Genomic DNA, 14,874 nt, shown 5'->3' with positions numbered 1-14,874 from the left:
CCTTGATTTCTGAACCAATCATAGACATCTTTGTTTGGTCCAGATTTGGTCCGGTCTGGAGTGGCCTTGATTTCAACATCCACAGACGTCCGGTCTGGACTGGCCTATATTTAGCCCAAACATAGACGTCTATGATTGGTTCAGCTTTGGTCGGTCCGGACCAAATCTGAACCAATCATAGAAATCTATGTTTCCCAAGTTTGGAAAGCACAGTACAGCACACTACAGTACAGTAGAGGAGAGAGGAGTATGTGGCTGATAGTGTCATGTGACAGTGGGTGATGGTGTTGGTAGGTAAAGTTAAATTCATGGAAGATGGGTGTGGTATATTGCATATCTTTAATGTATGCCTACATTCAGATATAGATCCCTCTTTTCAATATTAATTACCCTTCGATTTGCCAATTCGTAGGCAAGTTCTCTGCATTTGAAGCTACTAAGCCCATGAAAACTGGTCTGCGGGGTTCTTGATATGTTTAGCAAGCTCAGACTCCATGTCATCAGCTAAGACCTTGTGTGCCTCCGCTACTCTATCATGCATTCTTCAAAGAAAAGTGTTCCAAAACGGTACTCCGGCAGTTACGAGTCAAGACCCCTTGAGGTTCTTGAAAGAACAGCCAAGGAAGTGAGAGAAGGGAATAAGTCAATTTAAGCAGCAGCAAGGGATGAAAAATAGACTGAATGACACTGAAGAGGTACACTGACAAAAACAAAGAAAACAAACATGTTCCTGTGAGAAAGAGAAGCTACAACAAGGTGCTATCTAGAACCTAAAATGGTTCTTCAGCTGTCCCCATAGGAGAACATTTTGAATAACCCTTTTTTGGTTCCACATAGAACACTTTTGGGTTCCATGTAGAGCCTTCTGTCTCTCACTTCCTTGGCTGCTCTCTTAAGAACCTTTAGTCGGGCTAGACCTCTGCTTGTTTTACGTTTGCATACACTGGACATGATGTCTGCTCTGTAACAATAAAAATACACTATCTTGAGATCATATGCATGACACATTGCAAAAACATGATGCATGTGAATAAAACTGACAAAATATAATAATATTTGTATGGAGTATGGTGGCCATTGGCTCATCTTACCCCAAGGTTAACATTTTGATTATATTAGCCCACACAAATACAAGGACGCACGTCCATTGTTGGTTCTAAACCTAGCACAAAACAATCTTAAAACGATCTACTTTGGTTTAGATACAAGCATCGTAAAACCTATAACATAATACATTAATTCGACTTTGTGAAAATACTTTTTGTGGACCTAACTTGCTTACCACTTGTTTCTTCCTTCACAGACTCCATGAAGTGATGACCTCTTCCTAAACATTTGGGCACATTATTCATTTTGTGTATGGTTTCCGAGAAACAAGGGGTGGCTCAATTAACCTTTTGGCTCAACTTACCCCACTTTCCCCCTACAGTAAAACATATAGTATAGTACAATACAGTACAGCACAGCAGAGTACAGTAAACAAAGAAAAGTAAAGTAAAGTTCAGTACAGCTCAGTACAGAAGAGCATAGTACAGTATAATGTACTGTATTGTACTATACTTTAAAGTACTGTATTGTACTCGACTGTACACTACTGTACTCTACTGAAATACACTGTACTGTACCGTACTCTACTGAAATACACTGTACTGTGCCGTACTGTACTCTATCGAATTAAACTCTACTGTACCGTACTGTACTCAACTGAATAAAATGTACCGTACCATGCTGTACTCTACTGTGCTCTACTGTACTGAACTGTGCCATGCTGTACTGTGCTGTTCAAACTTGTGAAACATAGCGTAGACGTCTGTGTCTCGTTCAGATTTGGTCTGGTCCGGGCTGACCAGATTTGTACTTGTTTGGGGGCGGAGCTCATTAATTAATAATAATAGTTAGTACAGTCAGTGCATTCAATTACAGAAGATGAACAACAACATTAACAGTCATAGTAAGACAAATATATGTCTGTAGCCGTTACTGAGAATGTTACTGCAGTTGAAGTGGGCTGTTGGTTTATTCTGTAGGTTGGACCAGTAAAAGCCGATTTTAGCCTACTGTAGATGATTCGGGAAGGAGTGGGTAAAGAGGCGGTAGGACTGCTGACAGCAGGGTATGAAAAGTCACAATACCCCGCCTCAACACACATTCTCAGCAGCCTTCATTTATCCCATAGAGCTCACCAAGAAAAAAAGACTAACAAATAACCTTTGGTATTCACCTCTGAACTCATTGGCCTGTATCGTAGCCCTAACCTGGATAGAAGAGAGTAGATCACCAAGCACACTCATCTGTACAGACTCTACCTCAGGCCTACAAACGCTGGACGAAGGTCACATTTTATTTTGTCACGTGACGAATACAACAGGTGTAGACTTTACCGTGAAAGGCTTGCTTACGTGCCTGTCCCAGTGAGTCAGAGTTAACAAGTAATAATACAAAGAAAAATAGTAACATAAGATGAATAAAATACCCAAGAATGGAGCTATATACAGGAAGTACCAGTACCAGATCAATGTGGAGCTATATACAGGGAGTATCAGTACCAGATCAATGTGGAGCTATATACAGGGAGTACCAGTACCAGATCAATGTGAAGCTATATACAGGGAGTACCAGTACCAGATCAATGTGGAGCTATATACAGGGAGTACCAGTACCAGATCAATGTGGAGCTATATACAGGGAGTACCAGTACCAGATCAATGTGGAGATATATACAGGAAGTACCAGATCAATGTGGAGCTATATACAGGGAGTACCAGTACCAGATCAATGTGAAGCTATATACAGGGAGTACCAGTACCAGATCAATGTGGAGCTATATACAGGGAGTACCAGTACCAGATCAATGTGGAGATATATACAGGAAGTACCAGTACCAGATCAATGTGGAGCTATATACAGGGAGTATCAGTACCAGATCAATGTGGAGCTATATACAGGGAGTACCAGTACCAGATCAATGTGGAGCTATATACAGGGAGTACCAGTACCAGATCAATGTGGAGCTATATACAGGGAGTACCAGTACCAGATCAATGTGGAGCTATATACAGGGAGTATCAGTACCAGATCAATGTGGAGCTATATGTAGGGAGTATCAGTACCAGATCAATGTGGAGCTATATACAGGGAGTATCAGTACCAGATCAATGTGGAGCTATATACAGGGAGTACCAGTACCAGATCAATGTGGAGCTATATACAGGGAGTACCAGTACCAGATCAATGTGGAGCTATATACAGGGAGTATCAGTACCAGATCAATGTGGAGCTATATACAGAGAGTATCAGTACCACATCAATGTGGAGCTATATACAGGGAGTACCAGTACCAGATCAATGTGGAGCTATATACAGGGAGTATCAGTACCAGATCAATGTGGAGCTATATACAGGGAGTACCAGTACCAGATCAATGTGCAGCTATATACAGAGAGTATCAGTACCACATCAATGTGGAGCTATATACAGGGAGTACCAGTACCAGATCAATGTGCAAGGGAATGAGGTATTTGAGGTAGATACTGTATGTACATGAAGGCAAGGTAAAGTGACGAGGCATCAGGATAGATAATAATAAGAGTAAAATAAAGAACAGAGTAGCAGCAGCATATTATGAGTGTAAACGTGTGGGCGCGTGTAGTTGTCTCTGTTCGTTTGTGTTGTGTCGGTATCCGTGTGTGTGTTTGTGGTGTGTTGGTATGAGAGTTTGTGTTATGTGTGTGTGTGTGTGTACACATGTAGTGTATGTGAATGTGTGTGGGTTTTGCATGAGAGTGTTTTATTAGTCGTATGTATGGGATACACATGGTACTCCCGTTCAACAAAGTGATTATTTACAGGTTCCTTCTCGACAAAGCAACAACAATAACAAATAATAAAATATAAGAATACAAACATAAAGTAAATGTACATTTCTCAGTAGAATAAAATAAACATGTTAACATAAGCATAATACAGGACGGCACAATTTATAGTCCATTATTTACACGTTTTGGGGAAGGGAGGATTGGGGGACAAGTCTGGTAGCAGCAGTTGTGATGTGTGTGTAGTGTGTGTGTGTGTGTGTCTGTGTGTGTCTGTGTGTGTCTGTGTGTGTCTGTGTGTGTCTGTGTGTGTCTGTGTGTGTCTGTGTGTGTCTGTGTGTGTCTGTGTGTGTCTGTGTGTGTCTGTGTGTGTCTGTGTGTCTGTGTGTCTGTGTGTCTGTGTGTCTGTGTGTCTGTGTGTCTGTGTGTCTGTGTGTCTGTGTGTCTGTGTGTCTGTGTGGGTATGTGCTAAAGTGTGGAGATTCAGAGCAGGTGGTCAGTCCAGTTCAAGTGTTCAGCAGTCTCATGGCTTGTAGATAAAAACTGTCTCTGAGTCTGTTGGCATCAGAACTCATGCTCCGATACAATTTCCCTGACGGTAAGGAATTGAACAGCTTGTGGCTGGGGTGTGTGGGGTCCTTGATGATGCTGCGGGCCTTCCTCAGGCACTGTTTCGAGTAGATGTCCTGGATGGGTGGGAACATGGTTCCAGTGATGTACTGGGCCATCTTCACCAGCCACTGGAGGGCCTTGAGGTCGTGGACAGAGCAATTCCTGTACCAGGCCGTGAGGCAACCTACCAGGATGCTCTCGGTGGTGCAGCTGTAGTATTTGGAGGACCCGGGGTGGCATGGCCAATTTCTTCAACTGCCTTAGGAGTTAGAGATGCTGTTGCGCCCTCTTGACAAGAGTGGTGGTGTTGTTGGTCCATGTCAAGTTCTCGGTGATGTGCCGAGGAACTTATGAAAACTGCTGACTCTCTCTACTACAGTCCCATTGATGCGGAGCTGGGAATGTTCTATCCTCTGCGTCTTGAATTCAAGAATTAACTCCTTTGCTTAATTTGATGTTGAGGGAGAAGTTGTTGACCTAGCACCACATTGCCAGTTCACTTACTTCCTTCCTATTGGCTGACTCGTTGTTGTTGGTTATCTGGCCTTCAACCGTGGTGTCGTCAGCAAACTTGATGATGGAGTTGGTGTTGTGCAAAGCCATGCAGTCATGGGTGAACAGAGAGTACAGTAGAGGGCTGAGGACACCACTGGGGGTCCATGTGTTAAGAGTCAGTGTGGAGGAGGTGCTGTTGCCAATCCTCACAGCCTGTGGTCTGCCGTTCAGGAAGTCCAGGTTCCAGTTGCAGAGGGTGGTGTCCAGACCCAGGGCTGTGAGCTTGGTGTCGAGCTTGGAGGAAATGCTGAAAGGTGGTCAATGAACAGCATTCTCACATAGGTGTTAATTTTGTCCAGATGTGTTATGGCTGTGTAAATAGTGTTGGAAATGTCATGTTCCATGGATCTGTTGGAGCGGTAGGCAAATTGGAGTGGGTCCAGTGTGTGGACTATGACCAGCCTCTCAAAGCACTTCATGTTGACCGGGGTGAGTGTGACAGGGGGATAGTCATTTGGGCATGTCATCTTTTCTTGGGCTCTGGGATGGTGTTCTCCTTGAAGGCCGGTTGGGGATTTCAGCCTGGGACAGGTTGAAGATGTCAGAGAAGATGCCCGCCAGCTGGTCAGCACACACTGGACGCGGCCAGTATTCACTCTTTTGAGAGTTTTCCTCACATCAGCCTCAGAGCGAAAGCACTTGATAGCTCGGAGCAGAGACAGTCTTCCAACATGCCTCTGTATTGTCTGCCTCGAAATGAGCATAGATGTGTTAAGCTCATTTGGGAGGGAGGCTTCGGTGGGCACCACAAAACTGGATTTACCTTTGTAGTCTGTGATAGTCTGTGGTCCTTGCCACATGCATCGCGAGTCTGAGTTGTCGAACATCAATTCAAGTTTGAGTCTGTATTGTCTTTTTGTGTCCCTAATGGATTTACCTGCTTGCCTTGTACACGTTGCGCACCACAGAGTCATCGGGGTTCATTCTGCTGACATTGAATGCTGCAGTACGGGCTCTCAGCATGGAATGGATATCGCCGTTTGTCCAGGGTTTTTGGTTGGGGTATGTCTGGACTGTTATTGTGGGTACAACATCATCAACACATTTCCTAATGAAGCCTGTGACTGAAAATGTATAGTCCTGAATGTTGATGGATGAGTCCTGGGTGGAGGAATCTTTGAACATATTCCAAACAGTATTCTCAAAACAGTCCTGCAACATTGAGTCTGCATCCTTTGTCCAGCGCCATACTATTCTCTGTGTTGGTGGCTCCCTCTTGAGTTGCTGCTTGTAGGAGGAGAGTAGGGACAGAGAGACGTGATCTGATTGGCCGAAGTTGGGGCGGGGGATGGCTTTGTACGTGTCACAGATGTTTGCATATACAGTACGTGGTCCAGCACGTTTTTTTTTCTTGTGGGGCAGAATAAGTGTTGATATATTGGAGAATTCTTTTTTTAACGGTGCTTGGTTAAAGTCACCCACGACAATAAAGACTGCTTCCAGGTGAGAGGATTCTTGCTGACTAATGATCTTGTACAATTTGCCAAGTGCTGTGTTTGCTTGTGGCAGTATGTACACAGCTGTGATAATAGCACATGTGAATTCCTTTGGCATATGGTGGGGTCTGCATTTTAGCATCAGAAACTCCAGGTCGGGTGAACAGGAGCTTGAGATGTTTTCAACTTCAGCACACCAGGAATTGTTGATGACGAAACATACACCTCCCCCTAGTTTATTATATATTTTAAATTGTCTAGTAATTTTTAACATTTCTATTATTGTTTTGCCTTTACTTAACTAGTCAGTTAAGAACAAATTCTTATTTACAATGACGGCCTACACCGGCCAAACCCGGACGACACTGGGCCAATTGTGCGCCGCCCTATGGGACTCCCAATCACGGCCGGTTGTGATACAGCCTGGATTCGAACCAGGGTGTCTGTAGGGACGCCTCTAGCACTGAGATGCAGTGCCTTAGGCCGCTGCGCCACTCGGGAGCCCTTACCTGAAGCTGCCGTTTGATCCATATGGAAAATGGAAACGGCGTCTGGTTGATTAGCAGAGTCAAGTGTATCGTCTATAACCCATGTCTCTGTAAAAACAAGCATTCCCTGATGTCCCTCTGCGATTGAAGCCTTGCTCTGAGTTCACAACTTTTATTTTCCAGTGATTGGACATTGGCCATCAGGATACTAGGAAGAGGAGACCGTGTAGCACGTCTTTTACACTGGCCCCTGAGTGTATAGCCTTGTTAGTGTGCAAAGAGTCACTACAGATAGTCCGGGTAGCCATTAAATTAATAATTTTGGCATATAGCTTGGGGGTAGAAGCTGTTGCTTCTATGCTCTGCTACTGTTTTCCGGACAGGAGCAGAGTGAACAGTCTATGGCTTGGGTGGCAGGAGTTGGGCCTTCCTCAGACACCGCCTGACATAGAGGTCTTGGATGGCAGGGAGCTCGGCCCCAGGGATGTACAGGGCTCTCCGCACCACCCTCTGTACAGTTTTGCAGTTAACTGAGGTGCATTTGCCATACCAAGCGGTGATGCAGCCACTCAAGATGCTCTCGATGGTGCAGCTGTAGACATTTTTGAGGATCCGAGGGCCCATGCCAAATCTTTTCAGCCTCCTGAGGGGGAAGAGCCGCTGCCGTGCCCTCTTCCTGACTGTGTGGACCATGTTAATTTAAGTCCTTAGTGATGTGGACGTCAAGGAACTTGTAGTTCTCTACCCACTCCACTGCAGGCCCATCAATGTGGATGGGGGCATGATCTCACACACCCGCAGCAGGCCACCTGCAGTAGGCCAGACCTATTATTCGACTAACGGCAAAAGGAATGGACAGCAGGGGAAAAGGAAGACATTTACACTCCTTTCACCTGCTGGTTTCAATCAGCAATAACTACAAATTCATTTCAAGATGATCAGAAACCATCATCACCCATCTGTGAATAGGTCACAACGGCCTCAACCACTGTCTCCATAAGACAGGAAAAAACAAAACAGGTTCATGTCTCAACTGTCCTGCAGCAGAAACTACAGACCACGTCCTCTTTCGCTGTCAAACCTACCAACATCAGAGGCAAACAATCAGAAGAACGATCACATCCCTGGGCATAAGTTTCACCCTCCCCAACTTACTAAAAACATGTCCAGAATAAGGCTGTTACGGTGACCGTATTACCGCCAAACTGGCGGTCACAAGTCATGAAGGCAGTCAAATTCCATGTAACCATTTAGTCATACTAATTAGGCTTCTTCAAGCTATGATGCTGCTGATGGTTAGTAGCCTACCAAACTAACTGCCTGGTACTCAGCACTTTATTGTCCCTCTAATCACCCTGACATCAATGCAAATGTGATCGAAAATATAATCAAACACTTCATGAGATCCCATGAGCTCATGTTGTGCAACATTTCTATAGGCTATGCAATTGCGGGAGAAAACAGAGTGATGGCCTCTATTAAAAAGAGGAAGATCCCATGAGCTTTCTATAGGCTCGGCCTACTATATTTATTTCTCAACATTCCTAATATTAAGTACTTTGCTTATTTTTACAACAGGAATACAGCCTACCTGGCTGTCATGAAAATGAATCACGGGAAAAGCATCCTCCTTTCGCTATTTAAGTGCATAGATGTCATGTATTTTTTTCCGCTGCCCCTGTTTTGAGACAGGTCCATGATAATGGTGCATTCTAAATCAAAACAAATTTCACACATATATTATTTAGTATATGTAAAGACAAGATTAAATCGAGAATAGTTTGATGGGCGACAATATTAGCTTGTGAATTATATATCATCACTTGTGAATTATGCCCAGCATAAGGCAAGAAACAATGCCTTTCTTTGTTGACTTTTTCTAATCATAATCGCACACCTCAAGTAGTCTAGCCCATAGGCCTATATGTTCTGATGAGATTTGTATCACAACTAAAGTGGCCAAATAACTTCTTAAAATTAAGCACATTAATCCGCTTTACAAGGAGTGTAGAGCCTAACTGGCATATATAAGCAGTGCACGAGTTTCAAGTTTGGGGAAGATCTTTTTCACATAAAAAATGCACCTTTATAATAAAAGCATAATGGTGTTGATAATGGTGTTTTCCCACTAATGGAACATTAATATAGCATACTGCCGTGTGTGCATTGCTGCGTTTATAATGTGAAGAAATAGCCTAATACTTTATCAACATTTTAGGCTAAACATTCTGATCTGTTGTGTCAGCCTCATTGCATACATTTTTATTTGTTATTCTAGTGGTTGTATTAATTTGGGATCTATCATATCCCACAACTGTCCCAGACTATGTTTGGAATATTTACTTCATGCACAGAATAGGTCAACTTTTGTACTATGGGGGATAGTAGATTGACATAGGCTAGAGCTTTTTGTTCATTAGGTCTACTCATCTTGTTGGCTGACAAAAAGTAAATGTGGACAGTTCTTCCAATATCTTCAATATGCACCTCGGAATTGGATAAGTACTCGTGCAGTTGTGTCCCCGATGTGTCTGTCTTCCCTTGTAGCCTGTGAGAAAGACCCGATCATGTGAGGGAGAGCCATGTGAGTGAGAGGTGATTCAGAGCAAGCAGCACTCAGGGAGAAGGGCACAATGGCTACTGGCAGCAAAAGGCATGGATTTTTTTAGGGGGCCACACAAAGGGGATGCCTCCGGGAAAATTGAGGCCTTATCAAGTGCTTGTCAAATTGTAAATGAGAGACTGATGAAGTGTGTACAGCCTGCGCAAAAAACAAAGCTGAGCTCATGCATATCATGCAACTTTTTTCAAATCATCATTAGTGTCGCATCATGCAGCCTTACAACGTATTAAAAATCGAAACATATAGCCCAACGTTTGTAGAACAACTGAAGTTACATTAATAACTCTTAATTAAGAATATAGGAGTACCTATTTCTTTGTTAACCGCTCAACACAGAAGAGCCGCATGTGCACACTCCCTTAAATTGTTTGGACAAAATATCCTTTGTATTTTATTCAGCTTTGTTCAATTGTATTCTTCATACTATAAAATAATGCCATGGAATTCTAAGCAAATATTGTCTGCTAAATGAACTAGTGTAGCCCATAGCCATATGGCATAGCCAGATGAGGACTTAACATCAGGACAACTCAGAGTATGCTATTCTGTCCTTCTGAAATAGACTACTTTTTCCTCATATCATGCTTTTTTAGACCTGTCTAAAAAGAATTAATGGATTTATTGTGAAGGTGTAGGCTATATTACATGGATTTATTATACTTTTTAAAATGTAGATGTTCCAAAGGTCTGCATCAGTGGCTTGTAGGCTATGTGTGAAAGCCAGGAGATGCTAAGTGTGTTTATGTTAATTAACGGTCAATTACCTTGAGACCAGCAGTTATTTGCTTGACAGTCACCAGCTGCTGAAATTTTGTGACCGCCATAGCCCTAGTCCAGAACAAACTGTAATTCACTCAGCAATCATTTCCTTCCTCCATTCCCATAGGGCGGCACACATTTGGCCCAGCGTCGTCCGGGTTAGGGGAGGGTTTGGCCAGGGTAGGCCGTCATTGTAAAATAAGAATTTGTTCTTAATTAACTGACTTGCCTAGTTAAATAAAGGTTAAATCAAGCATTTTTAGATTACAGTGCAAAGTGTAGAACACCTACATAGTCTCCATCATACGCCAGCCCAGTAGGTGGCGGTACTGCACCTAATATTGGTACACACCACCATAAAATCCCAACGAAGAAGAAAGGTAGGTTGGACTACTTTAAACATCATTGCTGCCAGTTTGAAAACTTTTAAAAAAGCTAACATAAGTGCATGTGACAGAAGGGAGCAATAATAAATATTATATGTTGCAATCTTTGGTTGGCTCCTCTTTCCAAGATTAAATGGATTAGAAAATTCTTATTGTGATATAATGCTTACTTCATTGAGCATGTACAATATGTGCAGTTGAAATTTGACATAGAACCAATGACCAAAAAATATGTATTTTCAATGTGTGTAAATTATGTTTTTTCAACTTTCATTCAGAACTGAAAATTTCAACGTCCGGAAAATAAGTATTTTCAACATCCAGAAAATGTGTCTTTTTTTTACCTTTTATTCTGAACCTAAAATGAACATAACTTCAACGTCTGGAAAATACGCCTTTTAGACATCTTTTTTTTGCTAACTGGGCACCAACAGGTGGCAGTAACTCTCCAAAGCACTGTGAGCTGCTGGGTTTGTGTCTCCCCTCCTCCCCTCGTACCTTTATCCACCAGCTGTCTCCATCTCTTGGACCAGTCGGTCAGCTGCTGGCTGTAGGCCTTCTCAATTTTGGCACGCTCTTGTATACAGTTCATCAGGTCATTGCAGAGCCTGTGTCCGTCATCAATCCGCTTCACAGCACGCTTGTAGTTCCCCACCTTTCATAGGCACCAGAATGAGAGGCATTTCAATTACATTCAACACATTCCACCTTAAAAGCCGATTTATGGTAATTCCGGTATCTACATTGGCTGTGCAGTATTTACTGTGATGCGGCCTCTGCAGAAGTTAGGGCATTCATACTTGCACTTCGCGGAACAGAGCTGTTTTGATGGAAGCCTCCGGATGTTCTGAAATTGCGGCACACCCTCCGTACTGAGCGCATTGCCGAATCAAGCATAAATCGTCTTTAAGAATGTGGCGTGCCACCTTAAAGCTAGAATCCTTATTCCAGTGGGCATACAATATGTTAAATATGTATTTTTCTGGTTGGAATCTGGTCGGGACGTCTTATAACCAGATCACAAACAGATTAAGATGTCTTTTACATGATGCCTTTTTTTTGTATCTGTTTTTTGGTTTAAATCCGATTGAACTACTGACCAGTTATCTAAATACTACTAAATATAATCGACTCCAATCTATATAAACATGTGCTTAGTGTTTGTGGGCCATGCACCCATTGGATATAAGATACTAGAACCATTACAATGATTAAAATTGGAGTAATGTTCTTTTTCTGTAGGGTTTGCGTTATTCAGCTTAGCACAGTTAGCAAACAACAGCTGTCAGAGCGCACCAAAGTGGGTTAAGGTCTCGCGGCAACATGCTGGGCTCGGGCCTATTCCATTTGAGACTCGGGGTACTTGGCATGGACTCGGACTCGGAGGGCTTCATGCGGGCAGAGCTCTTCCCGAGTCCGGCAGAATCATATTACTCTGGGCTCTGGCTAATGGTACTCGGGCCGAGTGCACTTCAGCTCATCCGGCCCGATTAACTTTTTCAGGGTTAGGGCCATTTCAGTTTTTTATTCAGCAGGTGATGAAATACAAATAAAAAAAACTAAGAAATGTGATATATTTAACCTCTATCGAATTTGCTAGGTCATTAAAAGCTAAACTGTGTGACAGTCTCAGCGATCCTAAAGCTATCAGAGATGGTCCCTAATTTAGAGAATCTCTGATGGTATGAATGCTTTTGCTTTTATTACAGGCCATTGTAGGGTTTTTCGTAGTTGCTGTCCACCTAATTGAAAAGTGCACATTCAATTCCATAACGTTTGTTCTAGGCTACCAGCATGTAAGATAAAAATGAACAATAATACAGGATACCCTTACAAAAATGCACTGCCATTAAAATGCAGTAAAACTGTGGTACAATGAAATAATGGTTGTTTTATTAATGGCATCTGGTAGCTTACTGTGTTGTGTTGGCTTCTAATGGTAAGATTTTGTCTGTGTTAGCCAATTACACTGTTTATTGTGCTGCACATTTTCTTCTGTTCAACTGAATGCAATTTTGATGTTCAATTATGACTAACTACATTTCTTTTCAGAATTTAACAAAATAACACATAGGCATATGTATTTTATTTCAATATCCTACTACAATTTACAAGGGTTTACAAAACCCTTTTTTTTATCAATAATTAGTCAAATATTATTGCACCTGAATTTGATCTTGAAAATATGACTATTATATTTTCCCTTAAAGCTTTTAAGCAATTAACATAATGTGTGCAGTAACTGTATTTTCATTTTAGTAGCTAAATAAGAAGGTAGGCATATTTCAGTAGCTAAATAAGGAGGTAGGCATAAAACTTGGATTGGAATCTGTGCCTTGCGTGCAGCAATAGATCTCTAATCTGCTAAATGGTAGTCCCTGTTCTCCTGCATTCTTGTTTTACTTTTGTAAGTAAAGCAGTGGTTTGTTGGGGAGAAGAACATCAAGGAAACTGCTGACAGATTGAATAGCTAGCAAACGTTAACTAACTAAGCTGGCCAATTTTAGCTAGCTAACATTAGCTTCTCTGGCTAATCCTGATGTCTACCTGTTTTGGCCATTGGTTGTACCTAGCTAGCTTTTTGATATCTGTTTAGTTAGTGACAGTAATTGTATGTGTGTGTGTGAATATTGTCATGTTAACATCTTGTCATGCTAGCTGTGTGTGTGTGGGAGAGAGATGGTTAATGAATACACATAAAGGAAACATTGATTGTGTGTGTGAGACATTGTAAGCTGACCTAATTCTTGAAACGTATACCCCCAATGTGGATGTGAAGCTTTTCTTGATTCATCAGGTATTTTTGTGAATTTTGCATTTGTATTTGACAATACATTTTGCCTATCCCTGATCCCCCTCAACACTAATTCTAACAATACACCTCTCAACTGCCTACTTCAATTCCTGATACAATCTTTTAAACAGGAATCTTCTAGCTTGGAAGGAAGGATGGAGGAGGGAACAAAGGAAGGAGTACATTAGTTATCCAGCCTGCTGACTGAGAAATGTAAACAGTCTATGTTTTCCTGTCTATCTCTCTACGTCTGTCTGTCTGACTGCAAGATTGCTGAGGGGCAACATAGTCAATGTACTTGCTATTCTAAGTCTAACTTAGTGAAGACCTTGGGTAATGGTTAATTATGATTAGTCTCAGTCTTTATAGCTCCTGAAACATGTCAATGACCTGATGCGAGGGGAGAATCTCAATTGCATACACCTCGCGCCTCTGTCCTCTCTCCTCGCCTCATTCTCAAAACCCTTTGGAGGAAAATGTCTGAGGGGAGGAACCTCTGGCTTTCTCATCCAATGGGTTTTGAGAAGGAAGTGAGGAGAGAGGACACAAAGAGTATGAAATTGAGATTCTCCCATGGCCTCTACAGCAGTGCTTGGCCACCCACTCAGTTAGTAGTGACCTATTCTGCCACATCCCATGGAAAGGAGTGAGCAGAACCACCCCTCCTTACATCCATTTTTTCTTTGCATCAGGTCTCACTGAGACTGGATTCCCCAAGAGACATGCTATTCAGCTGATGAAGCGCAAGAAGAATGTTATGGCGGGTGTAGCGAAATGCTTGTGTTCCTAGCTCCAACAGTACAGTAATATCTAACAATACACACATCTAAAAGTAAAATAATGGAATTAAGAAATATATAAATATTAGGATGAGCGATGTCGGAGTGGCATTGACTAAAACACTGTAGAATAGAATACAGTATATACATATGAAATTAATAAAGCAATTCGCAAACAAGTGTGCAGAATGCAGATAAGAGGAATAGCTTTGCCAATTACACCCATTTCTAACAATGTTTGTGGCAGGAATGATATGAAAAACACAGCTTTTGAAATATATAGTATTGGATTGTCTCTTTATTGTCTCTTTACAAATACTTCAATTTTTTGCATTTACCTTTCTTTTTTTAAGACTGCCAAGCTGTTCTCAAATGGGGGAACCTCTGTCTGGGACAATGTCCACAGGATTATGGGACGGTGTGTTTATAAAAAGTTATTTTATCAAGCATAACTTTACCATTTTGAGATGAGTAAAATACTGTCATAATCCAACTACTGTCTAATTTTGATATTCTCTTTTATAAAATGTTTCAGATTGATGACCAATGAATTAATGTCCCACTTCAATATGAAGGGACAGAGGAGCAAACATGCCTTTGTTACCACTCATGTGTGTTCCATTGTAGTTG

General features: G+C 41.9%; 1 protein-coding gene across 6 annotated transcripts in view; it reads right to left on the bottom strand.

The window, feature by feature from the left end:
- Positions 1 to 14,874, bottom strand: part of LOC115151029 (protein kinase C and casein kinase substrate in neurons protein 1-like) — a 70,766-nt gene that overhangs the window by 5,796 nt on the left and 50,096 nt on the right. For all 6 annotated transcript variants that reach the window (XM_029694944.1, XM_029694942.1, XM_029694941.1 and 3 more), the window contains exon 3: positions 11,170 to 11,326. In XM_029694944.1, coding sequence (XP_029550804.1) covers positions 11,170 to 11,326 — 157 coding nt within the window. The remainder of the gene's footprint in view (positions 1 to 11,169; positions 11,327 to 14,874) is intronic.

Source organism: Salmo trutta, chromosome 16, assembly GCF_901001165.1.
Source record: "Salmo trutta chromosome 16, fSalTru1.1, whole genome shotgun sequence".
Taxonomy (NCBI): Eukaryota; Metazoa; Chordata; class Actinopteri; order Salmoniformes; family Salmonidae; genus Salmo; species Salmo trutta.
Note: the sequence above shows the minus strand (reverse complement) of the source record. Positions and strands in the feature narration are given on the sequence as shown.